Source organism: Heterodontus francisci, chromosome 13 (assembly GCF_036365525.1).
Source record: "Heterodontus francisci isolate sHetFra1 chromosome 13, sHetFra1.hap1, whole genome shotgun sequence".
NCBI lineage: Eukaryota > Metazoa > Chordata > Chondrichthyes > Heterodontiformes > Heterodontidae > Heterodontus > Heterodontus francisci.
This window is the reverse complement of record NC_090383.1, coordinates 34,361,886-34,385,632: the sequence shown is the minus strand read 5'-3', so window position 1 is coordinate 34,385,632 and position 23,747 is coordinate 34,361,886. Positions and strand designations below refer to the sequence as shown.

Genomic DNA, 23,747 nt, shown 5'->3' with positions numbered 1-23,747 from the left:
TATCAAAACCTTGTCTTTTGTTATCTCTTGCCCCACCACCGCTTTATTTGCTTAAAATCTATTACATTTCTAACCTTTGCCAGTTCTGATGAAAGGTCACTGACCTGAAACGTTAACTCTGCTTCTCTCTCCACAGATGCTGCCAGACCTGCTGAGTATTTCCAGCATTTCTTGTTTTTACTCCACCTCACCTCAGTTGATCTGCTGCTGAAACCCTCATGCATGCTGTTGTTGCCTCAAGACTTGACTGTTCCCATGCTCCCCTAGCCAGCCTCCCAACAGCGACCCGACATAAACTTGAGCTCATCCAATACTCTGCTGCCCATAACCTAACATGCACCAAAGTCCCTTTCACCCATTGCCTCTGTGCTCACTGACCTACATTGGATCCCAGCCTGGCAATACCTCTATTTTAAAATTCTTATTCATTTTTTTTAAATTCCTCCATGGCCTCACCCCCCTCCCTACCTCTGAAACCTCCTTCAGCTCTACAACCTTCTAAGATCCCAATGCTCCTTCAATTCTGGCGTCTTGCACATCCTGGATTTTAATCACTCCACCATTGGCGTCAATGCCTCCAGCTGCCTTGGACATAAACTCTAGAGCAGAGACAGACAGAGAGAGGAGCACAAGCCGAGGAGTGGAGGTTTAAAAGTGCGGCAAATCAGAGAGTTGGAGACAGACAGAGAGGAGCACAGGCGGAGGAGCGGAGGTTTAAAATTGCGCCAAATCAGAGAGTCGAAGACAGACAGAGAGGAGCACAGACCGAGGAGCGGAGGCTTCAAAAGCATGCCAAATCAGAGCTGGAGACAGACAAAGAGGAGCGCAGCAGGAGGGGAGCAGGGGAAAAATCGAAAAGTGGCATCAGAGTAACATCACAATCAACAGAGAGAGCAGGGAGGAAGCTACCTGTTTGGTGAGTATCTGGTAAGTGATTAAGGTTCATTCTAATCCTAACATTTAAAATAGTAAAGGAACTAGTGGTAAACTTAATAAAATACATTAAAAAAGGGAAAATAAAATAAATAATTGAATAAAATACTTAAGTCATCAATTAAAACAGTTTAAGGATGGCAAGACAGATGATGTGTCACGCTGCAGCATGTGGGAGCTCCTGGATGCCAGGAGGGGAGGGGGAAAGTTACCTGGACATTTTGTACCAGGAGGCGATCACACCCCTTCGGATAGGGTCTTCTGATTTGGTCAGTGGTCAGGGACAGGAGAGTGTGGCGGCAGCTGACAGCAGGAGTGCAGGAGCCTCAGCCTTTGCAATTGTCCAACAGGTTTGAGGTTCTTTCAGCTTGTTTGGATGAGAGTGGGGGCTGCAGGGTGGATGAGCAACCTGGCAATGGCACCATGGTACAGGAAGCCATTCAAGTGGAGGGAGAAAAAAGGAATGTAGTGGTAGTAGGCGACAGTACAGTTAGGGGGATTGACACTGTTCTCTGCAGCAAAGAGGTAGAGTCCAGACGGCTGTGTTGCCTGCCCGGTTCCAGGACATCTGCTCAGGGCTGGAGAGGAACTTACAGTGGGAGGGGGAGGAGCCAGTCGTCATGGTCTATGTAGGTACCAACAACATAGGCAGGACAAGGAAAGAAGTTCTGCATAGTCAGTATGAGGAACTAGGTGCCAAATTAAGAAGCAGAACCTCAAAGGTAATAATCTTTGGATTCTCTGACACAGAAAGCAGGAAACTACAGGCCAGTTAGCTTAACATCTGTCATTGCAAAAATGTTAGAAGCTATTATTAAAGATGTTATAGCAGGGCATTTAGAAAAAATCAAGGTAATCAGGCAGAGTCAACATGGTTTTGTGAAAGGGAAATAATGTTTAACCAATTTATTGGAGTTCTTTGAGGGAGTTACATACGCTGTGGATAAAGGGGAACTGGTGGATGTATTGTACTTAGATTGCCAGAAGGCATTTGATAAGGTGTCACATCAAAGGTTATTGCAGAAAATAAAAGCTCATGGTGTAGGAGGTAACATATTGGCATGGGTAGAAGATTGGTGAGCTAGCAGGAAACAGAGTAGGCATAAATGGGTCATTTTCTGGTTGGCAAGATGTAACGAGTGGTGTGCCACAGGGATCTGTGCTGGGGCCTCAACTTTTTACAATTTAGATAAATGACTTAGATGAAGAGAACGAAGGTATGGTTGCTAAATTTGCTGATGACACAAAGATAGGTAGGAAAGTAACTTGTGAAGAGGACATAAGGAGGCTACAAAGGGATATAGATAGGTTAAGTGAGTGGGCAAAACCTGGCAAATGGAGTATAATGTGGGATAGTGTGAAATTGTCCACTTTGGCAGGAAGAATAAAAAAGAAGCATATTATCTAAATGGAGAGAGACTGCAGAGCTCTGAGATGCAGAGGGATCTGGGTATCCTAGTGCATGAATTGCAAAAGGTTAGTATGCAGGTACAACATGTAATTAGGAAAGCTAATAGACTGTTATCGTTTATTGTGAGAGGAATTGAATACAAAAGTATGGAGGTTATACTTCAGTTATACAGGGCATTGGTGAGACTGCATCTGAAGTACTGTGTACAGTACTGGTCTCCTTATTTAAGGAAGGATGTAAATGCATTGGAGACAGTACAGAGAAGGTTTACTAGACTATACCTGGAATGGGTGGGCTGTCTTACGAGGAAAGATTGGACAGGCTAGGCTTGTATCCATTGGAATTTAGAAGAGTAAGAGACGACTGATAGAAACATATAAGATCCTGAGGGGTCTTGACAGGGCGAATGTGGAAAGGATGTTTCCCCTTGTGGGAGAATCTCGAACTAGGGGTCACTGTTTAACAATAAGGGGTCACCCATTTAAGACAGAAATGAGGAGAAATTTCTTCTCTCAGTTAGAGGGTCGTGAGTCTTTGGAATTCTTTTCCTCAAAAGGCAATGGAAGCAAAGTCTGAATATTTTTAAGGCAGAGATAGATAGATTCTTGATAAGCAAGTGGGTGGAAGGTTCTCTGGGTAGGTGGAAATGTAGAGTAATCAAGTTAGCTATGAACTCATTGAATGGCAGAGCAGGCACAAGGGGTCGAGTGGCCTACTCCTGCTCCTAATTAGTATGTTCGTATGTAATTCCCTCCCTGACCCTCTCTAACTCTCTTTTTTAAAAATGTTCCTTAAAACCTACCTCTTTGACCGAACTTTTGGCCATCTATTTTAATATCACCTTTATTTTTATTCATTCATGAGATATGGGCGTCACGGGCTAGGCCAGCATTTATTGCCTATTCCTAATTGCCCTTGAGAAGTGGTGGTGAGCTGCCTTCTTGAACTGCTGCAGTCCTTGGGGTGTTGGTTCACCAACAATGCTGTTCAGAAGGGAGTTCCAGGATTTTGACCCAGCGACAGTGAAGGAAGGTTGATATAGTTCAAGTCAGGATGGTGTGTGACTTGGAGGGGAACTTGTAGGTGGTGGTGTTCCTATGCATCTACTGCCCTTGTCCTTCTAGGTGGTAGAGGTCACTGGTTTGGAAGGTGCTGTGGACGTAGCCTTGGTGAGTTGCTTTAGTGCATCTTGTAGATGGTACACACTGCTGCAACTGTGCGCCGATGGTGAAGGGACTGAATGTTGAAGGTGGTGGGTGGGGTGCCAATCAAGTGGGCTGCTTTGTCCTGGATGGTGTCGAGCTTCTTGAGTGAGTGTTGTTGGAGCTGCATCCAAGCCAGGCAAGTGGAGAGTATTCCATCACATTCCTGACTTGTGCCTTGTAGATGGTGGACATGCACTGGGGGAGACAGGTGAGTTTCTCGCTGCTGAATTCCCAGACCTGCTCTTCTAGCCACAGCATTTATGTGGCTATTCCAGTTCAGTTTCTGGTCAATGGTAACCCCCAGGATGTTGATAAAGGGGGATTCAGCGATGGTAACGCCATTGAATATCAAAGGGAGATAGTTGGATTCTCTCTTAGTGGAAATTGTCATTGCCTGGCACTTGTGTGGTGCGAATGTTACTTGCCACTTATCAGCCCAAACCTGGTTATTGTCCAGGTCTTGCTGCATCTGGACGTGGACTGCTTCAGTATCTGAGGAGTTGCAAATGGTGCTGAACATTGTGCAATCATCAGCGAATATCCCCACTTCTGACCTTATGATGGATGGAGGGTCATTGATGAAGCAGCTGAAGATGGTTGTGACCTGAGGAACTCCTGACTTGATGTCCTGGACTAATATGATTAACCTCCAACAATCACAGCCATCTTCCTTTGTGCGAGGCATGACTCCAACCAGTGGAGAGTTTTTCCCCGATTCCCATTGAATCCAGTTTTGCTATGACTCCTTGATACCATACTCGGTCAAATGCTGCCTTGATGTCAAGGGCAGTCACTCTCACCTCACCTCTCAAGTTCAGCTCTTTTGTCCACATTTTGTCCATGTGCCTCAATGTCAAATTTTGTTTGATAATGTTCCTGTGAAGTACCTTGGAATGTTTTACTGCATGAAAGGCACTTTATAAATGCAAGTTGTTGCTGCTACTGCTTCAGCCACAGAGGGACTCCTTTCTCTGATACCTGGTTCACACAGATGTGAAAGTGTTTGTTCCCTATTTTGTATCCAGAAAATAGAAAACAGCATCCATTTTAACCCTAGCTACACAAAACTCTAGAAAACTAAAGGCAGAAAATCTAATTATTATCACAGTGAGTTTTTTTTCCTCCCTTGCCTCCTCTTGAATTGACTGGCCAGCATCTTGAAAATTGTTTGGTAGAATTCTAGTTATAGAATCATAGAATCATCGAAAGTTTAAGGCACAGAACGAGTCCACTTGTTCCATCGTGTCGTTGCTGGCCGAGAAACAATCCACCCATTCTAATCCCATCTTCCAGCATTTGGTCTGTAGCCCTGCAGATTGTGGCAGTTGGGGGGCACATCCAGACTCCTTTTGAATGAGTTGAGGGTTTCTGCCAGTTAAATGCTGTTTTTGCAAGTACAGACTCAGTAAAATTACATTTTAAGTATCTGTGACAGAACAAATTCAGTTGGTAGCTCTAGGTGGCTTCCCCCATTCTATATATGTGATTACCTCAATGATACTCCCTGAGGACACCAGGGGGGAAGAGTGGATGGGCTTTCACATTGTATATTTGTGCTTAATCCCTCCTCCCACCACATATTATTAGCAATCTCTTTATATCCTCTAATAATTGGTCCTCCAGTGGCTTGGAAGTGATCTGTTGGAAGATGGGAGCATGTTTAACCTTCCCTTAGTGAGCTTGTTAGGGGTCTGGAGCCTGTGAACATGTCTAGTGGTCATGCTGGTTCTTCAGTCAGTCTTTAGCCAAGGATTTCATTCAAAACAGAATCTTTTGATAGATCATTTTATTGTGATTGCTTCCTCATATTGTGTCTATAAGTACGAATTTAATTGGTCCTCATATGATTGTGTTTTTTAAATTTAAAAAATCTTAAAATGAAAACTTTTACAAAAAAAATCTTCCGAGGTTTAAGTCTTTCAGCATCACAAAATGAATATATTCGTGTAGGGGCTGCTGCTGAGTACATTCATTTGGCAGCATTTTCAATGTCTTATTTACAAAGCGCTTCAAAGATTGACCTGTTATGAAGTGAGCATGTCAGTTTTCAATGTTTCAATTGGCTAAATAGCCAGTTTCAGCCAATAAATTTGTGCTCTTTTAAAACTTGCTCTTGCCACCATAGTGGACAGTGGTAGTCATGCAGAGGAAGCAAGATAAATAAAGGAATTTTAGAAAAGTAAAGTTGAAAAAATAGCACAGATTACATTCGGAGGGGCAGCAAAGTAAATTGACATTTTAAAATTAGAGGGAGAATGGGAGAATTAAGGGATGATGGGAGAAACAGAGTTCCACAAGTATTCAGATTTTTTTTATTTTTAAATAATATTGAATTTCAAATGCTTTTTAGTTCTGTAGGATTAATATTACTGCACTAAAACTAATCTTAGGTGCTCCTCTATCATCTGTTGCATGGGTTCTCATTATTTGTACAAAACTGTATTTCCAAGCAAATCAAATACCATAAATAAAATAAATCTGCAAAGCTTATGTGATCATTATCGCTACCTTTTTTATACTTCAGTTCTGTTTTTCTTTCGACCATTTTCCCTCTCTATTATATTTACTTTTCCCCCTCTTTCTTCCCACTCCTTCATGACCTTGGAGTTCCACATGGCTACCATTGGTCTCACACTGTAATTTCATCAAGGGAAAAGCAGCTTTCGTGGCCACCAGACATCCCAATGAAGTACTTTTTGAAGTGTAGTCACTGATGCAATGCAGAAAATGCAGCAACCAATTTTCACATAGCAAACGCCATGAAAGGGCTGAGGCAGTCTAAGGGGCTAATGAGGAGGCACTCCTCAGGGGGCACCGGCATCATCCTTCGCCTCCTTGGCCCCTCTGACTGAGGAAGCATCCATACTGCAAAGTCCTGTAATAGATGCTGCCCCTGCAATGATGCAGGTGCAGCAGCCTGTGGAGGAGCCCCCATGGGCACCTCCATGACGAGGAAGGAAGCCACAGACATCTCAACCAGGTGCCAATATAATGGAGCAGACTGCCTCCACCTCATTCTTAGCCACGGGGTAATGGGAGTGGGTGAGAGCGCCTGGTGCCACGGCGTTAGTTGTATTTGATGGGTCACCTGGGTGAAGCTCTCTGTTTGATTGTCGTTGATTCATTTTGTTACAATAAAAACCTTTTATAATCTCGATCAGACTTGTGTGTTTTTAAAGCTTGTTGAGAAAAGTGAAATGAAGGTTAAAGTGGGAGGATGAGGGCAGGGCTTGCTGCGGTTGCATGGTCTGTGATGCAAGGCAAAGGAGGTGTCATAAACCCCACTCTCAGTGTCTTCTGTTGGCAATGGGATTCTTCAGATGTGTGTGCTCGCTGCCTAATTTCATTCTCTGATGATAGGTGAGTTGCAGAGTTATCTGTCATAGTGCTGGGAGATGCTCGTGAAACTTTGCTGAATTAACCTCCACCCTCCCCAAGCTTCCCTCTGCCCTCTTTTTGAAGATTGCTTCACTTTCTGGAGTTGGCGGGTTCCAGTGCTGCCCTCCGGGAACGCGGTTTTCAAATCATGCCTACCCCTGCTCCCGCCCCCACCGGCATTTGAAAATCCAGCTCTATGGGTAGAATTAAGACATAGATAGGAATTTAAGACTGTAGCGGGTGTTGTGTATAGGCCCCCTGGTAGTCGTGAAGTGGCAGCTTATATAAATGCAGAGATTAGACTAGCATGTACCAAAGGCAGAGTGGTTTTAATGGGGGATTTTAACTTTCATATAGATTTGGATAAGCAGACTAGCATATGTCAGAAAGGTAGTGAATTTTGAAATGCTGGTGGCAGTGAGTGCATCAGTGAAAATCACGTACATGGAGGTCGGATTTGGGTCTCACCGCCTTTGGAACGCAAAGTAATTTTTTAAAGGGACACTAGGAGGTAGGGAACGGGAATCCCACAGGCCTCCCATTAATTGGCTGTTGTGCTCATTAAGGAGGCAGTTTGTAAGTTTCAATAGATGGGCATGGGGAAAACACCATGTCTGGAACACGGCAGGGTGTAGAAGCTGTGAACACTGCTGGGGGGCTATTGGAAGGGCTGTTTAACATATTGTAGAAGCCCAGAATAAAGCTCAGCTGCTCAAACAGTGCCACAGAGTAGCTATTGCTGGAGCTGAAAGACTTGCATTTGACAGTGCTGAGTGGTAGGCATCTGGAGAGGGACGTGAGATTGCTGTCATCACTTGGTAATGAGGTTGGCAAGGGAAGGTCTGGTGAAGGAAGGAACCCCAGGTGAGGGAGTTACTGTGACATTGGACAGAGCAGCCAGGATCAGCTTCAGTAGATGTAACCTCCTGAACAGGAGAATGACAGAGGAGCACAGTGGGGGCTGCAAGGGGAAGCAGGCACTACCATCCAAGAGCTAGCTACCTGCAAATGACAGAGCGCCAGTGCTGTAGGAGGCTATGCCTATCCGGGCAGATTGTCCGGACATTTGTGTTCTGGTCCACAATGACCTGAGGCCTCATGGCTCTGATGACAGTCCTTAACCTGCAGCCATCAAGGCCACCATTGCTCTGAATTTTTATGCAACTGTCCACCACCCAGACATGGATGGAGAGAGGACTACAACCAGTCATCTCCTAACATGGACCTGCATTGAACAGACCATTGGTATCTGGAAGATTTGCTTCCATTGCTTCAACCTGGTGGTGCCTTTCAGTACGAACCAGCCAGAGTGTCTCGATCATGGTCATTTGCTGCGCCCTGCACAACACAACACTGCAAAGAGGCCTGGAGATTGATGTAGAGGAGGAGCTGGAATGCCACTCCAGGTCTGGGAGGAAGAGGAGGAGGAAGGAGGAAGGGATCGCTTCGAAGGTAGCCGGAGCCCAGCTATCGGAAGATATCCGGCAATGCCATTCCAGACCTCAGGGTGAGCTTCAGGCTGGCTTGGCTGCAAGGGCCACATTGATTCAGCAATGTTTTACCTGATCCCCTCTGAGCCTTACGACTGATGATCTCAGAACTCACCTTCCAGCATTATGAGCTATCATTCTGCAATAACCCTCATTTGTGAAGTCTGATTGCCAGTCATGACCAAGGAGAATGAGGTTTCCATCGCCATCACTCTCCAACATCACAAAACATGCAAATAACAGCAATCCCAGGCCTTCAAGGCCCATCCACCACCACCCCCATAAAACTCCATCCCCCATTTGACATGAAACATCAATAACACACGTATCAGACTGATAACATTAACAAGTGATATTGTAATGAAAACAACAGAGCATACAAATGTTGCAAACAGCACCCAGGTGTACATTCCTTTCTCTACCACTTCTATGGGGTGCCCCCCCTGTAGCAGAGAATGAGGTGGAGGCAGCCTGCACCGAAGTCTGTGGCTTTGGCTGAGACGCTTGTGACTTCCATCCTCATCTTGGAGGTGTCTGTCGGGGCTTCTCCACAGGCTGCCTCACCTGCATCGTTGCAGGGGCAGCCTCTTTGACAGGGCCTTGGCACAGAAGGGGGGGGGGGGTGGTGCTGGGGAGGGGGGCGGGGGCTGAAAGATGACTCTGGTGCCCTCTGAGGGGTGTACCCCTTCAGCTGCAGCTTGGACTGTCTTAGTCCTTTCCTGGCGCCCTTGGATGCTGGGTGATACCACCTACTGGGACGCAACTGGCAATAGTCCAAGCATCTCAGCACCATCAGCGACACTGAGCAGCCTATTCTACAGAGTGTCTCACTCTTTCTGTGCATATCAGCGTGCTGCTCCTGCACCCACTCAGAGCGGTGCTGCATATGGATCTCCAAGAGGTTGCCCAATCTCTCTATGGAGGAGCTCATGCGATTGAATCCCTGGGTCATGACTGATCACATGTGCTGCATGGACTTCTCCATTGCCTGCTCATGGCTCCTCAGGGAACTTTGAATATTTTCAGCTGATCAGAGAGAGCCAGCATGTTGTAAATGGTAGGATGAATTTGATTGAATTTTTTGAAGAGGTGACTAAAACAATGGGAAATGTCTATGGGTGTTATTTATATGGGCTTCCAGAAGACATTAACTAAAGTTAAAGCTCATGGAATTGAAGGAAAATTATTGACCTGGTGAGGAAATTGGCTGAGCGGAAGGAGACAGAGTGAAGGGATAATGGGCAGGCGCTCTAATTGGCAGAATTTGATTATGTAGTAGATTATAATCCTAGTCCCATTTTGGGGCTATTTCAGATCAGGTGTACTTCTGAGATGATCACTCTCAATGTAAAGTTGAGAAAGACTGATCCCGAAGGCACCTCAATGGGTCTGAAGGACTGATCTAACTCTCCCTAAAGGAAAGAAACCATCTGAGAATATTACCATCCTCCAGATAGCCTTTTTCTCAAGTTTCAGCAGGATTATCGCAACTCGAATATCATGAGGATCCGGGAATCTCTCCTCACTAATTACCTCCCCATCAAAGAGCGTATGGAGATTGATTCACAAGTTAGTGATACAGAAGACTATGTGAGACAATATAATTTTTAAATTATATAAAAGTTTATTCAAGAACCAAACATGAAATTCACAGTTGGTGAGACAGTTAATCGCAACATTAATAGCTCTAGGGAATGAAAGTACAAATCTGTTTCTAGTAGAGAATCCAATTTTTAAATCTAACTATTGTTACAGTAAGCTATTTATGTAGGGTATCCATCAATTATTAAAGTAAAATTTACCTTAAATCCCCCGAGTAGAAGACTACAGGGTTAACAAGATACCTCTGTCCCAGTTAACGGGAGAATTATCATTGCCTTACTCCATTAGTGGTACCTTTATCGTGAGAGACATTGGAGTGAGTCCAATGAATCTAAAAATTCAATGTGTGCTTCCAATATTTATACTGTTTTTCAAGTTGTATAATTAATTTCTTACATATGGGGTTGTTACCTCAACTGTAAGTAAGTTTGTCCCCCTTTATTTCCGAAATAAAGCTGTATAACTGTTAATTTCTAGGTAAGGTCCATACTTTTTGATTCTTAAGAAAGGTTGTATTACTGTGTAGGTAAGGTCCGAGCCTCTTTGATTTCTAAGAAAACCAAGATGCAAGCTTGCAATGCTCAATTTTTTGTCACGTTTAGAAGGAGCCGTGTTGAAATGAACAATGGACTGGAGGAATTATGACAATCAAAAGTCAACTGTTAAACTGAACCACAAGAAAATGGGCACATTTGCACCACAAACAAAATGGAGTAGAGGTCAGGTGACCCCTCCTGTACTGTCAATAAACAAGCCTATCTGCAAAGATGAAACCCATTAACCACGTCTGAATTAGCTATCGGGAAAACTCATTGAAATTGAAATGAGCCCAATACATGTTGGTGACTCCTATCTACAGGAATGAACTAACAAAGGTTCTGTAGGACAGACTGAATGCACAGCCCAAACCAAGATGAATAGGTTCGAAGTAGCACCATTGCAACAGAATGGTCGCCATCCAGACGCCAACAGATACTAATGGTTTCCATATCCTGGACCATTGTGTGATCACACCAGGGGAGAGAGCCCTGTGTCACTTGACAAAGACTCAAATGTGTTGGATTTTTACCTTAAAATGTAGCCCTCTGGAGAGAGAGATCAAGCAAAGACCACAGAAAGCCAATTCCAGCAAGGGCTGTGAGATCAGCGCAGCTAAGGATGAAACCCTGCTGCTAATACTGCAACGTGCTGCAGCAGAGAACTTAAGAGGTGACCACTGCCTCCGGACTGACTTTTTAACCATTAGAAATCTACAACACCTCAGCAAAGTTACGACTGCAAATATCCAGGCCTGCACCTTTGAAAAAACTTTCCTCCTGAGAAAATTCAACAGGTTTCTGTGAGCCACGAACTGTCACATCACTTGGGATTTTAATTGCATCTTACCCTTTTATCTATCTAACTTTATGTGTGTGTGTGTGAATACGTGAGTGGGTGAAGGTTGCAAAAAATGTGGGTTTGCTGTTTAAATAAAAATTTAACCTTTTACATATGAACATATGAATTAGGAGCAGGAGTAGGCCACGGCCTTTTGAGCCTGCTCCGCCATTCAGTACATTCATGGCTGAACTGATTACTCCACATTTCCACCTATCCCTGATAACCTTCCACCCCCTTGCTCATCAAGAATCTATCTACCTCTGCCTTAAAAATATTCAAAGACTCTGCTTCCACCACCTTTTGAGGAAGAGAATTCTAAAGAGTCACGACCCTCTGAGAGAAAATATTTCTTCTCATCTCTGTCTTAAATGGGTGACCCCTTATTTTTAAACAGTGACCCCTAGTTCTAGATTCTCCCACAAGGAGAAACATCCTTTCCAAATCCATTCCACATTCTTTTAAACTGACAAGAAAACCTGTTATTTGTCTGTTTATTTGACCCTAAAAACACACAGGAACTGACACACCATTTTTTTAAAAACACTGTCTGCGGTCAGTTAGGAGGTGAAAAATGGAAGCCACCCACACCACCTACCACCTGCCCATGATATTTTCATTTGTTATCTAACTGTGTTTCAAGATTATAATTCAATTTTTGGGTTTGGTTAGCTTTGTCAAAAATTCAGTTGGCTGTGGTTTAGGGCTATCAACATAAAACCATCTTATCAACTATAACACTGTGGTAGCTTTCGTAACAGTTTGCAAAACTATGTTATCAATGTTTTACCATGTGGTGAGGTTAGTGATATTAGGGAGTGAATCCTCCTTATCTGAAGTTGCCTTTATGGTTCTAAGATGAGGCAAACTTTAACACAGCGGCATGTCCATTTAGTATTTTAGAGATGAACATTTTTAACCTTGTAGGAAGATTAAATCCTTTTAAAAATTTTTTAATCCCTCATTCATAGAAAAATAACTCTTTAACCTTATAACCCCTCATTATAGCTGGATTCCTTTACAACTATTGGGGTCCCACAAGGATCTGTATTCATTAATGACTTAGATGATGGGTTAGAAAGCCACACTTCCAAATTTGCCGATGACACAAAGATAGCTAGTATTGTAAGCAATGTAGCTGGAAGCATAAAATAACAGAGATATTGATTAGTTAAGTGAATGGGAAAAAAAACTGGCAAATGTATTTCAGTGGAGGTAAATGTGAGATCTTCCACTTTGGACCTAAAAAGGATAGAACAGGGTATTTTCTAAATGATGAAAAGCTAGAAACAGAGGTGGGAGTCCAGGTACATAAAATGTCTTGAACAGATATAGAAAATAATCAAAAAGGCTGGCTTTATATCTAGAGGAATAAAATAGAAGGGGTAGAAGTCATACTTCAGCTATACTATACCCTGGTTAGATCACACCTGGAGTACTGTGAACCATTCTGGGCACCACTCTTTAGGAAGGATATATTGGCCTTGGAGGGAGTCAGCGTAGATTAGCTAGAATGATACCTGGACTCCAAAGGTTACATTATGAGGAGAGATTTAAAAAACTAGGGTTGTATTCCCTGGAACTTAGGATGTTAAGAGATGATATGATTGAAGCTTTCAAGATATCAAGGGGAACAGATAAGTTAGATTGGGAGAAACTATTTTCACTAGTTGGTGTCTAGGACTAGGGCGTCATAGTCAAATAATTCAGGAGTGAAATTAGGGAACATTTGTACACATTAGAGAGGGAGAACTTAGAACTCTCTTCTGCAAATGGCAATTGATGCTAGCTCAATTGTTAATTTTAAATTTGAGATTGATAATTTTTTATTAACCAAAGGAATTATGGGATAGGGCAAAGTAGGGTATATAGAAGTAGGTCGCAGATCAGCCATGATTTCAGTGAATGGCAGAGCAGGCCCGAGGGTCTAAATGACCTATTCCTGTTCCTTTGTTCCTATGATTACCAGTCAATATAATGACACATTAGAATCTTCAGTGGTTTAAGATAGAACCTTGTTTGATTATTTTTACTTCTCCAACATAGGGATACCGTGACACCCTTACTGGCTGAAATCAGTATATTCAGCTATCTGTTACAATGAACCCTTCCATGTTCCTCAGTGCTGAGAGCTCATTGGCATTAACTACTACCAAAAGAATATCAATATTGACTGCACCAATTTATAAATAAATCCTATAATTTTCCTGGTCTGTATGGTTCAGTTGACAAAAGTAACTGAACCAGTTAGGAAAGCTGAGGTTTTCAGTGTGGCGCAGTGGTTAGCACCGCAGCCTCACAGCTCCAGGGACCCGGGTTCGATTCCGGGTACTGCCTGTGTGGAGTTTGCAAGTTCTCCCTGTGTCTGCGTGGGTTTTCTCCGGGTGCTCCGGTTTCCTCCCACAAGCCAAAAGACTTGCAGGTTGATAGGTAAATTGGCCATTATAAATTGTCACTAGTATAGGTAGGTGGTAGGGAAATATAGGAATAGGTGGGGATGTTTGGTAGGAATAGGTGGGGATGTTTGGTAGGAATATGGGATTAGTGTAGGATTAGTATAAATGGGTGGTTGATGTTCGGCACAGACTCGGTGGGCCGAAGGGCCTGTTTCAGTGCTGTATCTCTAATCTAAAAAAAAAAAGCAATCCTGCTGTAACTCTAGGGAAATCGTGTAAATAGCTGGAGTTATGGTGCAAAACTTGTAGAACTGTAGAATTTCAGGGTGCATATCAGAAACAGTTAAAAACGTGTATGCAGGAATGTAATATGAGTGCACTGGGCATCTGAGCTTTACTGATCAGAAAATATACCCCAAGGTTTTCCTACTCGCCAACATTTCTCTAATTTTCTCCCATCCCCTTCTTTCTAGAAGTTGACTCTTTAGAATATGATTCCATGTCGCTGGTTGCCCTCTGATACCTTGCCGAAGTGTCCATTTTCATCCTTGATAATTAGTGGTGGAAAGCATTTGGACAGAAAATCATTATGTGCACCCCACCTTGCCCTGTACACAAAGTTCTGCAACAGAAGCTCTAAAGGATAAATTTACCTTATAATGTTTAAGACATACTTGCAATAGTTAAAAAAAATTGCCAAACATCCCCTAACAAGATGTTCTCTGTAATGTTAGCAGGTACAGAATCAGCAGCAGGATCAGCTAATGAGACATCAGATGGAGCAGCTCCAGCAACTGATGGAACAGCAGCAGAAACTCATTAAGTTGCTCACTTTACCCATGGCCAACCAAGGTACTGCTATCTTTTATTGAAGCATCTTCAGACCTTTTTTTGAAACTTAACTGATGTTGGACAGGACTGAATTCAATATTTTGCACAAATCTTCTTGAAATATAATAGGCATAAAATTGTCAATAGCCAATCTTTGTTTAATTTTTCCTGCTTGCAGATAGTAAAGCATAATGTTGTATGATGTGCCACCAGTGATTTGCTACTTGTGTTGCATGAAACCCTAGGGGGAATGCCCTAGTCATTTTTCCCAGCAAAAGGTGCTTTGCTTCCTGTATTGAAAAATCTGTATGAAAACCTGCAGCCTTTTTGTCTTTCTCAAAAAGCTGAGGAATCAGCACCATAAAATGAATCTCCAGAACATTTACTATACTCAGGACAAGCACACAAAAAAGAGCAATGCTGTTTATGTCATATGGTAATAGCAGTGACCAATCTTGTGACAGCGTGATGGCCATACAGAGAGCAAATAAAACAAATTTTGCAAAGGGCAGGCAAACGTTCAGTAGAGGGTATACCTCAGTTAGGTTCTATATGATATGCTAATTAGAACTGATCCATGCAATAGATTCGAAAAATGTCTCCTTTGTTGAGTCAGTATGTTTGTACCAACACCTGCACAACTGTGCACAATACAGTAGTCCATTCATGACTGCTGACTTGCATGATCATTATATAAATTGCTCATTGCTTAAACGTGACACTGCAACTGGCCAAATTTACTCTGAGTTAATGAAACTCATCCATAATGAATGGCTGGACTGTATCCTCTGGAATATTCAGAAGATTATTCAGATTAGGGTGGCACAGTGGTGCAGTGGTTAGCACCGCAGCCTCACAGCTCCAGCGACCTGGGTTCGGTTCTGGGTACTGCCTGTGCAGAATTTGCAAGTTCTCCCTGTGACTGCGTGGGTTTCCGCAGGATGCTCTGGTTTCCTCCCACGGCCAAAGACTTGCAGGTTGATAGGTAAACTTGGCCATTGTAAATTCCCCCTAGTGTAGGTAGATGGTAGGAGAATTAAGAGGATGTGGTAGAGAATATGGGATTAATGTAGGATTAGTATAAATGGGTGGTTGATGGTCGGCACAGACTCAGTGGGCCAAAGGGCCTGTTTCAGTGCTGTATCTCTCTATGACTCTAATAGATAAATGATCACTGTAAGCCAAAGAAAATCAAGCAATGCCCAGTCAGGCATTGCTGAATGCATGCTTGGGTAGATTTTATGAAGTGGTGTTGCCAGACCAAAGCTTCATGTAATGGAAGCATATGGGAATTTGGATATAGAGGACATTGTGCACTGCACTATTTTCCATTGGTGGAATCTTGTGGATTGAATTAGTCACTGAATCCAACATGCTAATTTGAAACATCTATCCCAATGTTGCAGCCATGTGGTGAGATGTGGGTGGTTCTCACTGTTCAATTCCCCACCTGACTGCAGCAAGTGTGTTTTGTTATTAGGATTTAACCCCTTGGTGTTTTATTTGTCAAATAAACAGAAAGCGACAGGTTTTCTTGTAGATTTAAGAACAGAAAATCAATTGTTTATTGATCAGTGTGCCTTATCCTGAAGTTGACGCAACCGCATCCACGCATGCATTCACCTGCACACACACACACACACACACACACACACACACACACACACACACACACACACACACACACACAAGAAGGGACAGATAGAGAAGGAAAAAGGGGAAAACAATTATAAATGGTGGGTAGGTTTCAGGGAAGGTCATGGTAATCCTGTTGAATTCTCTTGGAAAGCACAGTCTCGTTTGTTGTGGGCCTGAGATGATTATAGATTTCTCTTTAGGTTGAAAGTTCAGTTGAAGACAATGGATCACTTCTAGTTCACTGCTATATAGGGTAGATGTTGGACTCTACAGCAGGGCATGTGCCTTTTGTTTAGTTGGAAGCAAGCTTTTGGTTGCTGCTTTTGGAGTGTCTCTCTCTAGGCTGCTTTTTTCAGGTTAAGCTGTGTTACTTCACACCTTCTGATAGGAGACCCTTTGGTCTCTTCCCATGGTGATTGCACAATGGCCCAGGACGTGGCTACTTCACACCTTCTTTGTTTCAGAAGAAGACATTCAATTCTGGAATGTTTTAGGATGGGTGTAGCATGGGTGCAATTGACACCTCTTAGGTTTGAAGATTTTCCTTTGTCCCCGTCAGACAGTTTGAATGTACAAAGGCCAAGCCCCTTTTTTTCCTTCGGTGGCCATTTTGGAGCATTGTTCACTTTTTCAAAGAAAGGTCCATTTTTAAAGGCCAAAGTCTGTATTAATAACTCTTCAGATTTAGTCCATAATTTGTATCATCTCACATCTTGTCTGCGTGACACCATCGTCTGTTATTGAGAATCCAAATACACCACAATACTGAGATCACATTGGCACCAACTGCCACAAAAAGAATGTCAATACTCACTGGCATCAATTTCTAAATTATACAAGCACAGATTTTCCCAATCCATCCAAGGAGTCTTATTCCACTCCCATCAGGCATGAACCTTAACAGACTATTTTCACAGAATGCGTAATGATCACATTCCTATGAACCATTCTTATTTTCATTTCAGCACCTTTTGCCCTCTCTCCTCTGAATTCACAAATCTTTTGTCCTCTTTGTGGTGTCAACCGTTGGTCAGGGTCAGCTCCCTTGCCTGAGTCAAAAGGTTTTGGGTTCAAGTTCCACTGCAAAGACTTGAGAATAAAATATAGGCTGACACTCCAATGCAGTACTGAGGGAGTACTATACTGTCAGAGGTTCTGTTTTGCAAGTTGAGTTAAGGATCCGTCTGCCCTCTCGGAAAAATAAAAGATCCTAGGGCACTATTTTAAAGAAGAGCATGGGCGTTCTCCCCAGTATCCTCAAGAATATTTATCCTTCAACCAACATCACTAAATTAGATATTATCACATTGCTGATTGTGGGATCTTGCTGTGCACAAATTAGCAGCTATTTTTCCTACTTTACAACAGTGATCATACTTGAAATGTGCTTCATTGGATGTACACCATTTTGGGACATCCTGAGGTTGTGAAAAGCACTATCATAAATACAAGTTATTTTTCTTCCCACAACCCCTCCCTCCATATAAACTGTCCTATCCATACTCACAGCACACCTCCCCCCCCAACACTGTCCACCACAAATTTTAAAAAAGTGATTGTCTGAATTCTCTGTCATAGTTCCAGATAGTGACGGAGAATGAAGGAAAATGTGAGTGGTGAGTCTTACTGTTGGCTCATTGCCCAACCTGTATCTCCCTTGCCCAACTTTCACCAGGACTGCCACTGGTCTCTCCTTCCGTGCACATTATGCGGCACGGGAGCATGGCCTAATCTCAGGTGAATTTCCCTCCAAACCACCTCTGTTATTGCCACTTCCTGGGTGATGCTTGGCTACAGAAAGTGACAGTAATGAACATGAGGTGCCCTGATGAACTAAGAGGGCCTTGTAAAAACCTTCTTTTCCTCCATTCCCTTCAATTGTCTGCTGGTCCATGGTTGCAGCCACAACTTCAGTGGACATGGGTGTCAATATTCGGGGTACTTCTGGCCTTTTAAAATTGCTCATTGGCACTTCTGGTGCTCCAGGGAGGTGGCCGGGGCAGAATTGCTGAAAATCCATTCTGAAGAGGAGAACAGCCATGGATATTTTTTGGTGCTGAATTCATGTTTCAGAAGCATTTCAAGTTATTGTTTTTATTGCTTTTTTCTTTTATGCAAGAAATAATACAGAGATAAGGTAACATGATCGCATAATCTTGGCCATGCTGTCAGGCAGACACAACAGATAGGGTCTGCAGAAAGGCAGGGAAGATCAGTGGGCAGGCGTCCCTGGATTTTACTGCACATCTCCTATACCTAGATGAAGAATGAAAGTGGCCCTGACCTGAGAGAATGACACCTGCTTGTCCCCTAGACAGGGAACGGTGGCTGGAGCAAAATTAAACATAAGGCTGAATTTTACAGCCCCCCAACATTGGGGGTCATGGCGGGGAGGGCCAGAAAATGCCTCCGGAAGAGGCCCGCCATAGGCCTCGACGGCAGGAAGGACCGGCCCAATATTGCCAGCGGCAGCGAAGCCTGGTGGCAGCACCCCCGCTGCTTGGCGACGGGAGCCCTATTTGAATATTTAAATGTATTTAAATAAACAAATTGATCACTTACCCCCTCCCACCGTCCGTCTTGGAGCGATATTGGTGCCGGTGGCTAACACTCTCACGTCTTCAGATCCCCATCCGGGGGTCTGAGGCGGAGCACTGGTGGGGAGGTGGGAGTAGATAAGTTTCTCTGTGCGGGAGCGGAGGTGCAGTGTCAGAGTGATTTCATTGGTCTAGGGGGTGGTGGGAAGGGGTAAAGTTTAAAGTTGATGAACTTTTAGGGGGGAAGGCCGGGAGCACAAGGTAAGTGATTTGGAGGGTGTAGAGGGCAGGTAATTACTTCTGTGCTTTATGGGGGGGTGGGCGGGTGGGAGAGGGTCAGGATTACTTAATTAAATTTTTTAAACTCAGTATTCCTTTAAATGTTTAAGTTGCAATGTAAGGCTCAAAGCCCTTTAAAAATGGCATCAGCACCTGCGCAAAGGCGGCTGATGCCATTGCCGGGGAGGGACCGCCTGCCCCCTTCACATCATCGGGTGGGGGTGCTCCATTCCAGCCATTTAAATGAGCCGCCGCATTTAATATCGCAGAGGCTCCGCTGCGGAAATGTAAAATCCAGCCTATAATTTTTGTTCGGCTTTCAATTATGTTTCAGCTTTAAAGAGAGAAAAAAGTTACAATTAAACATGTTTTTAGTGATCCTGATTTAGAGTTTTACATGTCTAAATAAAAGCGAACAGTAGATTGATGTACTTGTGCAATGTTTTCACAATGTTAAAGTTAAAATGATCAGGCTGATTTTCCTGTCTCTCCCTCCAACCTGGGTACAAACCCTGTGAGCATACCAGAATTACACATGACCTGAACCCACTTGCATTTGCATTATCCTAGGTCAAAAGTGCCCCCGGTACTAGTCTGCCTCTTGGTAGGGTCTTCGGCTTGGTAACAGAACAAAAATCCAACTGTTGCAATGACTCCTGGTTGTTTGGCTTTCTGGTTGCTGTCTAAATGTCAGAAGCCAGAAGGCCCCCAGCCTTGAATCTCCATTGTACACCTGGAGAAAAAAAGGCATTTGACAACTTCCAGGTCATCATGGCCTGCCTCAGATCCTGCAGTCTGTATGGGACAAGACCTAAGGCAAACTTTTTCTTGCCTTCTAACCCTTTCGAATGGATGCCCACCCTGCATTCGAACAGGAAGCACTGTAATAGCTCATTTGCACACTGGTTCCTGCAACATAAGTACTCCATTCCCCTCCCCACACCCTAAGGGAAACTTCAGAACTGCAAAATTCGGCTTTGCAACGCCTGTAGATTTGGTGCTATGGTTGCCGTTTTGGTACCAAAATGGCATCCACCTTGTGCGTGCACACTTCCACTGCGGCCTGCACCAGTCGCCATCGTGATGAGGGCATTAGCGCAGGCGTTAGGAGTGTGATCCAGAAGTATGCAGACTAGGCAGAGCGTGATGTCAGTCAGTGTGTAACACTGATTTAATGCCAGCTTTGCCATTTCCAACTTTGTTGCTCCAGCTAAGCCCTCCCTTAATCTCACACAGCTGAACTTGCATTCAGCAGCAGAATGGGCACCCCCACCAGTGTTATTTAAAAGGTTCATCTACTGCTTTCAAGTTAGTTGCTGATTGATTGATATCCACCCAGGGTCTACAGGATCATTCCCCTTACCTCAGCATAAGCCAGGAACAGTGTGTGCGTTGGCTGCATTTAATGAAGAAGGTGGTCACAGAAATCTGCCACCTCTTGTAGGCAGACCTGCAACCTCACAGCAGGGCGAGGATGGCGCTGCCAGTGGCTGTGAAAGTGACCGTGGCTATGAATTTCTTTGTATCGGGATCCTTCCAGGCTGGAGCAGGCAACTTCTGCATTTATGCACCACCTTGTCCTGCAAGAGAGTGAAAAGTGTGTTAGTGAGTGTGGTGCAATGTGCTTGGGTGATGTGCATGTCATAGTTCAACAGCTGGCAGTGTGTGCAAGCTGAGAGCTGCAGATGTGAGGCTTGTAGCAGTGCTAAGTGGGGACGGTCAGGTGAGGCTATGAATGTTAGGTATGAGTTGTGCTTGTTGATAGTTGATAGTTGAGCGTAGAGAGAGTGGTGAATGGAGCAATATATGATGCTGCTGGTTTATTTGTAAGAATATGGCATTTAAAGATGCATTCACTGACCTTGACCACTCGTATGAGTCATTAAACTTCTTCCTGCATCCAGGTCCTTGGCATTAGACTGTTATTTTAACAGCGATGGTTATCTGCTCCCACTTTGTCTATCTGGGGGTGGGGGGGCCTCATAGCCCCCTTTGGTTTGAGGACCTTTGTCCTCCTGTCCACCTCCTGCAACAAGGCAACGAGAATCCTGGAGCACGCTCTCTTCCCAGTTGAGCCATTTTCACTCTTCTTGCAAGTCAGACCATCTTCTCCAGCCACTTCAAGCACCTGCTACAATCAGAATTCACCGCCCCTTTAAGTTGTGCAAGCTAGCTTTAAGTTATTTTAGCCTCGCACAAACTTTGGCCCCCTGCTAAGGTGTGTAGCATGCCACTATCATTTAAATGAGCAGGCAGCATGAAGTTTGTGTGCTTCCTGCATCGCAACAAACGGGCACATATTAATTGTAAATTGTGCTCCTTGCCTGCTTCAGGCCTTATCCAATTTCTCCCCTCAAAAATCTCAGGAAATCGTAAAAGGGGTGGAGGACCAGCCTCTGTTTAGACCCCTTTCCTTCTGCTTTGTGTCAGAACTGATTTCCCGAGAAACAAAACAAAGGGAAATTAGTTCCCGTATGCCAACCTTCAGTAACAGTTACATCTGTTCGTAATGTACCACTTGTTGCTATAGTTTCACCAACAGAATAATGGTCCCAGTTTTTTTTTATTCATGAGGGTTTAAATTCACTCTGATAAACAGAGGCTAACTTCTACTTTGACAGTAAAATGCCTTAAACTTTGAATCACCATGTAAACTGGGAGACTGCCAGCTAATGTCTGAATTGTGGTTGCTGACATGTCCGGGCATGTTTCGCTAATTTTATTCAGCTGATCGAGAGGAGCACAAAGTGAATTATATGGTAGAAGAGATAGCCAGGAAATTATTGATAAAACACTCCTTGGTATATACAGGATAGCTATAGATACCATCTTTGAATATGGCATTGATGGTCTTAAAATGTGAGTTCTGAGAGCATTCTACTTTGAATTGTTGCACTTACCTGCTTATTGTTGAATGCAACATTTGAGGAAATGCAATCAACCATTGGCTACAACAGTGTGTCTGAGTTTCATTTCTATGGTCACCAAATACAAACTTAGCAATGGCCAAGACAGTCTTTTGAAAGCGGAATGTGTTTCTCGCATTGTTTTTCCTTCTGTTGCTTGTTAGAAAGGTCAGGTTTGCCTTCATAGAATCACAGAATGGTACAGCACAGAAGGAGGTTACTTGACCCATTGTGCCTATATGGCTCTTTGAAAGAGCTATCTGATTAGTCCCACTCCCCTGCCCTTTCCTTGCAGCCTTGTGAATATTTCCACATTAAGTATTTATCCAATTCCCTTTAGAAAATTATTATTGAATCTGCTTCCACCATCCTTTCAGGCCGTGCAGTCCAAATCGTAACAAGTGAATGCATAAACAAAAATTCTCATTCGTGTAGTATAATGTACATAAGCTCTTGATTATGTAGATTAAGCATCATCATAGGATTTTATGTCACGAGTCTGTACCTTATGCTGCTCAGTGTTCATGTAGATACCCTAGTAAGAAGACCCCTGTAAATAAACTCCTGTTACTTTGACCCAGAGTCTACTTTCCTCATTCAATACTGATAGCGCACTGACAAGATAATACAATTTCCACTCTGGTTATTTTGTTAATTATCTTGCTCTTGTCATGCAGACCCCCAACTACCAAGAATGAGGCATATTAATTTTGTCATATGAACATTGATTTTAAACTGAGTGAAGAAATTACTTGTTTGAAGATGACCAGACACTGGGCTGGAAGTACATTTGCATACTAAGAGATCTTGTTTATGGAGACAAAGGACTATTCCCTGCTCCAATTAACCCAAATGGATTTTGATCACCAGACATTGAAGGTATAAGGAAGCGCATTCCAAGACAATACAATCCACAAACGCAGAAGTTGACCTGTTGGCCAACTTGGGTTTTTATTTGAGCCACACAGAAAAGAATGCAGAAGGCAGTGTGCAACTGAAGATGAGACAAGCAAGTCTCTCGCCTGGCTGTATCTCTCTCGCTTTCTCCCAAAGGCACCGAACCCACGGAAGACACGTAAACCTCAAGAGAAAAAAGACTCCTACATCGGAACAAGTTGAAGCGTGAACTGGGCCCCAACGAATTGTAAGACTTACCGGTAACATAAGACTCCACAATGAACTTAAAGGACTGTAACTACCAGATATTGCTTCAAACATTTCCACTTTATTTCTTCTACTTTTTCTGTCTCTATCTGCATGTGTCTTTATCACGTATGCATGCTGGCGTGATCGCGTCACATATTCATAGTCTTTGACTGGATTAGAGTTTAAGATTAATAAATTTCTACCTTTCTTGTTTAAATCTAAGGAAACCAGTTTGATTTCTTTGCCTTACAATTGGAGCAGAGAACAAGAATTCACTAAGGGGGAGCTAAAAACACGGTGTTTTAAAATTAAACCCTGTTACAGTTAAACCAGGCAAAGACTGAGAGGGAACCCCTTGACCCTTTCTCACCTGGTTGTAACACTCTGTTGTCTGGTTACCAATCCTTCGACCACTGGAAACAGTTTTTCCTTATTTACCCTATCAAAATTCTTCATGATTTTAAACACCTCTATTAAATCTTCCTTTAACCTTCTCTGCTCCAAGGAGAACAACCCCTATTACTCTAGTCTTTCTATGCACCTGAAGCCCCACATCCCTGGTACCATTCTAGTAAATCTTCTCTGCATTCTCCCTAATTCCTTGACGTCCTTTCTAAA

The 23,747-nt window shown here is 43.3% G+C and overlaps 1 protein-coding gene across 2 annotated transcripts in view; it reads left to right on the top strand.

Annotated features, from left to right (window-relative positions):
• The window catches only part of si:ch211-140l13.3 (centromere protein J), a 316,358-nt gene that overhangs the window by 36,368 nt on the left and 256,243 nt on the right, over positions 1 to 23,747 (top strand). For both annotated transcript variants that reach the window (XM_068045779.1, XM_068045778.1), the window contains exon 2: positions 14,527 to 14,644. In XM_068045779.1, coding sequence (XP_067901880.1) covers positions 14,557 to 14,644 — 88 coding nt within the window. In that variant the 5' untranslated portion in view covers positions 14,527 to 14,556. The remainder of the gene's footprint in view (positions 1 to 14,526; positions 14,645 to 23,747) is intronic.